At 37.1% G+C, this 5,000-nt stretch overlaps 1 protein-coding gene across 1 annotated transcript; it reads right to left on the bottom strand.

Moving 5' to 3' along the window:
* Positions 1-1,713: 1,713 nt before the first annotated feature.
* On the bottom strand, positions 1,714-4,962 carry LOC119583272 (E3 ubiquitin-protein ligase TRIP12-like). The gene is made up of 6 exons (XM_037931743.1): positions 4,419-4,962; positions 4,207-4,310; positions 3,022-3,319; positions 2,169-2,697; positions 1,937-2,027; positions 1,714-1,730 (listed from the first exon to the last, which is right to left on the bottom strand). Exons 1-6 carry the CDS (start codon positions 4,547-4,549, stop codon positions 1,714-1,716), a joined length of 1,170 nt encoding a protein of 389 aa, XP_037787671.1. The 5' UTR covers positions 4,550-4,962.
* Between the last annotated feature and the right edge of the window lie 38 nt (positions 4,963-5,000).

Below are 5,000 nucleotides of genomic sequence, written 5' to 3'. Positions count from 1 at the left end.
AAAACACGGCAATGCACATGGACTGGTTTCAAAAGCACTAACAATATTTTTCCGAAGGCCTTGTGCACACAACCTACAAAAATTCATAACCTGAGTGAAAATATTAAATAAAGTGTATTTAACTTAGTATTGAATTATATGTTTTGCATGTCAGTCAAAGGAGAGGGGTCCAATGAGAATGAAGTTCATCTAAGCTACAACATAAAGGGGCTGTATCAGACTGGATAGAAAAATGTTTATGATTGGAGGGGTGGGGGGGTCACATTACCAACAATATCTGAAATCATCAATTCCTCTGAAATGAAATGTACATAAAGGCCATCCATTGCTTAACTTAAATATTCTTTACTATATACTGTTTGTTCAATCTTCCTTCTCCACTTTCCTGAGACAGTAGTATGCTATCTCTGATGAAACCTTTGATTCTGTGAGATTAACTCAGAATGCACTGCTGGCTAGGGAGGAGTACACATATCTCCTCTATGCTGTGATGTGCCTTTCTGTCTCCCTTTTCTTATTGATTTTTACCAAGGGCAGAAAATAAAATGCAAAAACGAATTTACGTCTTGGAACAGACTACATTTTGACATATTTTCTACAAGTATCAATGGAGGGATCTGGCTTCAATTGTCTCTTATTCTTCCATATCTCTTTTAAAAGATGCTTTGCCTTCAGATCTGTGGCACTCAGCTCAAGTCAAATATATTCAACCTGCTCTCTATGCTTTTGGTTGTGGCATATATGATTTCTTTAATGACATTTTTGTGGGACTGTAACTCTTCAATACAGTCAGTGATAAAAAGTGAACACCTGATCAGCTCACATAGATCAGGCTGACTGTGCATTTGGGGCCTGGAAAGCCCCCCCCCCCCCCCCCAGCATAAATGGGTTAAGAGAATAGGATATGAAAATACTAAATGCTGTGTCTTTGATTCCCAATAAAACAAGATGTTAAACAATTAAAAATAAATTCGATAAGGTATGTATATATATATATATATATATATATATATATATATATATATATATATATATATATATATATATATGTATGTATGTATGTATGTATACATGTATGTATGTATGTATACATGTATGTATGTATGTATGTATGTATGTATGTATGTATACATGTATATATATATATATATATATATATATATATATATATATATATATATATATATATTTCACTCCATAAGGGTTCTATTAGCATGATTTATTTTACTGAAAAAAAAAAAAAAAAAAAAAAAAAAAAAAAAAAAAAAAAAAAAAAAAAAAAAAAAAAATTACAAATGTTATCAATAATACTTTGACATTTACTGAGTAATATACATGTACAGTAGCTATACTTTCCAAGAAGTATAATTCTCACACCTACAATACTCTTGATACTTCCAAATATATACCTGGTTACTCTTCTGAGTTAGGATACAATATTCAAAACTTTATTTACCTACTGCAATCTCCTGATCCAGCCTGGGATCATCAGTGAAAATTAGTCAAGACAATCTGTTTTAGAAAGCCTCATTTTAATGTGTTCACATTTGGCCACTGCAACCAACTACTACCCTGCACTGCAACTGGCAACCTTAATACCTTGAATCTGATGCGGTCTCCCCTTTTACCATCTACTAAATAGATGGTGTCATAGAAACTGACACACTGACATGTATATACTGTCCTACCCTATCTATAGCCATTGATAAGCTGTCAGTCCTTGGTGTGCCCTAAAAAATCAGTGTCATGTAATTTTAACTTTATAAGTGTGAAATCAATGCAAATGCATGTACCCACACACAACACTACTCAATAAAATCATAACCCCCCCCCCCCCCACTTATGCATCTATACCTATATCAAACTAGTATTATATATAGTCTTGTCAATAGGCAAGACACTGGGTACCCAGAAAACCTCAGGCTTCATTCATTACTTTCAAGGTGAACCACTTTAACTATCAATGATGGTATCAGAAATCTCTCAATGTCACCGACTTTGGTGACTTCTGGCAACTGTCCTCCCATCTAGCCCAGGAGTCTGCTACATGTAGCGGAACTTTCCGCCTATAGCCGTACTCGATGTGATTAGCTGGTTTGTTATGACAGCTATAGGCATGGCTCAGCAGAGATGGGTTAACATACAACAACAAAGACATTCCTACTTACCATTCTGGAATCCATAACAGCTTTAGCCATGAACTTTCCAAGGAATCTGAACTTTGCTCTTAACTTAGTCATTTGGGCAGATTTCATGTTTCTGGGTACAGGCATTGGGTATAAGCCTTGACTGGCATTCACGTATTTCACTGCCTTTCCTCTATTTTCTTCAGTTCTTTCTTCCACTGTCACTGTTTCACCCCGCCAAAGCTCTAGATCAGCTTTCTGGAGTTCTTTGGATACAAGAGCGTAAAATTCTAAAGTAGGTCCTAGGCCTGTACCAACTTCATTTTCATACTGAATTTCTAGCATGGCCCTTGAAGAAGCCAGTTCACTAATCACAGCCTCTGCCTGCTTGAGAATATCATCACGAGAGACAGTTCTCTTACGTCTTTCAAGTCTTGGGGTTACTCTTTCACTACTATCCACAGAGTTGAGCTCAGGAGAAGAGTCCATAAGTCGTTGTAAAGCTCGGTCCCGATCAAAGGACACTGCATAAAACAGTAATTGTCGAGTCTCAAATGGAAACAGGAAAGGACTGTAAAAGTAAATGAGAGAGAACTTTTAGAAACAAATTACAAATGAATCTTTACATTAAAACAAAAACTGAAATGAAATCCAATATTTCAGAACCCAAAATTCTGAGTCCCTACTTTTAAACCAAACAAAACAGCACAAACACTGTAATATTTTGATTACTCATGTTATTGAAGTTTATAATTAACTTCCATAATGAGGAAGGAGAGACATGAGAAATATAAACAAAATTAAACATGAAGCATACCTACAATTAAAATCAGAAATCAGTTTCTAACCCATGGGAAATGAGTAATAATCTGACAAATTTAAAAGGAATACTTACCATGCATAAGCAATCTGAGGCAACCACGGTGGTACATTGCCAGTCATTATCACCAGAGGGTCCTGCAACTGCCGATTTGCTTTGGCTGTCAGTTTCAGGTTTGTGAACTCAGCAGTTGGTAGTGGGGACGGGTAAGTGGCTGGGGGGTAGAGGGCACCATAATGGCGGTTGAGAGCGTGGAGAACTCGCAACAATGCCAGCACTTCTAAGCTCGGGTCACTTACAGTCACACTGGCTGGTAGGCTAGCAGTCAGGTACTGGTCCAGAACACTATTGTTTCCTCCCACAATACTACCATCTGAAAAGTGTGGGATGTGTCAAAAAAAAATACAAGAGTAAAATATTTGGTCTTAATATTTTACTCCTTTGATCCAGGTGATGTGACCATCACATCATGAAAAAATCTAGCTCAAGAGGCAGGTGACATGAAGCTGCCATCACAGGAAAATCTGGATGTAGGCCAGGTGACGCGAACCTGCTGTCAAGAGCGTTTCGGCTGAAGGAAGGGGGTGAGAGAGAAGATTTGCCACAAGTGAACAAACCTATTGGGAGGTTTGTTTTACTCTTTTGTCAATTTTGCATTATTCCCATCAATATGGAATGTGAGTGAGCAGTGACTGGAAGAGTGCCAGCTCCATGGAGGACACCATTTCCATGCTCAGCATCACATTCCTGGTGTTGTAAGTGGCAAGGCAGGTTGTATTGCATAAAATTGAAATTATATACAAATAAAAATAAATGACACAAATAACAATGTTTTATATAGTTTTATTTTTCTTGCACAGAATTGTAGACTACTTTGAGAGAGATGGAGTCTGTGCAAATATGGGTATTGGAAAATGGCCAAAAAGCTAAAAACACTTTTGCGTAAAAAGAGAAAATAACTTTGTAAATAGAAGGTTTAGAGTCTTGTCACTGCTCAGACGTGTTCGCGTGTGCCTGGCCTAAAAGCAGCCACCCGGCAGAGCGGGCGCTCATGTAAACCAAATGCCTGTTTTTTTGGCAATTTAATTGCCATGACACAACCGGATCCAATGGGTTTATGTGAAAGATTTGGAATGTTGAGTAGATTACAGACAAGAAGCTTTCATGAAGACATATATAATCTTAGAAACATAAATCTGTCTCTAAATATGTAGGTAGATAAGCCATACAATCATAATAAATTTAGTAAACTATATTAACCTCCAACATGGGCATCTGCTTTTTTCTTTGGGCTGGGTTTTGAACCTCCAGCCTTGCCCTTCCTTCCTCCTGAACTTCGACTTTGCTCCTCCTCTTGTACAGGTCTGATGGTAAAAAAAAAGAAGTTTATAACAATTTGCAGAAAATCTTATCAAGGATATGGCACTGTATAATGATAAAGAGATATGAAAAAAAAAAAAGAAGTAACTTGCCTATAATAAATTGTATGGGTTTGAAGCCATATGGCTGAATGTGAGATGGGGGTTTCTGTATCAGTGTCTGCTTCAGAGGCACTGGCATCAGATGGTGAGGAGAACTGTCTAATAGCTTGGTAAACGGTCATATTGTACGGCAAGACGTGATCACCAATGACAAACTGGAGTTTATGACTTGAAGAGCTCTGGTTGACAGATACTGCAGCCTGTGTGAATAATCAAACAAGTATTATTCTCGTTTTATTTTCAGTAAAATAAATTTTCCTAACTTGCACTTCCATTAGCAACATCTCTGAAAATCTAATCCTGTTCTTGCTTATCAAGGTAAGAAGTTTTACACAAACTGTGAATGTAAAAGTACAAAGTTTCCTATAATTACTGCATTTCTTAATGAAATCTTTCTTTGAGATGTAATCTGTACATGACTTGAACAAACTAACTTAAAAACTCAAGTAATGAATAGGCTTCTCGCCTGAAATGTATGGATTCCAAGTTCAACAACCGGCTGCAGCCAAGGGGTTGTTGCCAGGGGCTTGTCATCTGAGAGCATTCAAATCAACCTGGCTTGCAGCCAATTTA

The sequence above is a fragment of the Penaeus monodon genome, chromosome 17 (assembly GCF_015228065.2).
Source record: "Penaeus monodon isolate SGIC_2016 chromosome 17, NSTDA_Pmon_1, whole genome shotgun sequence".
Taxonomy (NCBI): domain Eukaryota; kingdom Metazoa; phylum Arthropoda; class Malacostraca; order Decapoda; family Penaeidae; genus Penaeus; species Penaeus monodon.
This window is presented reverse-complemented; position numbering and strand designations above follow the sequence as displayed.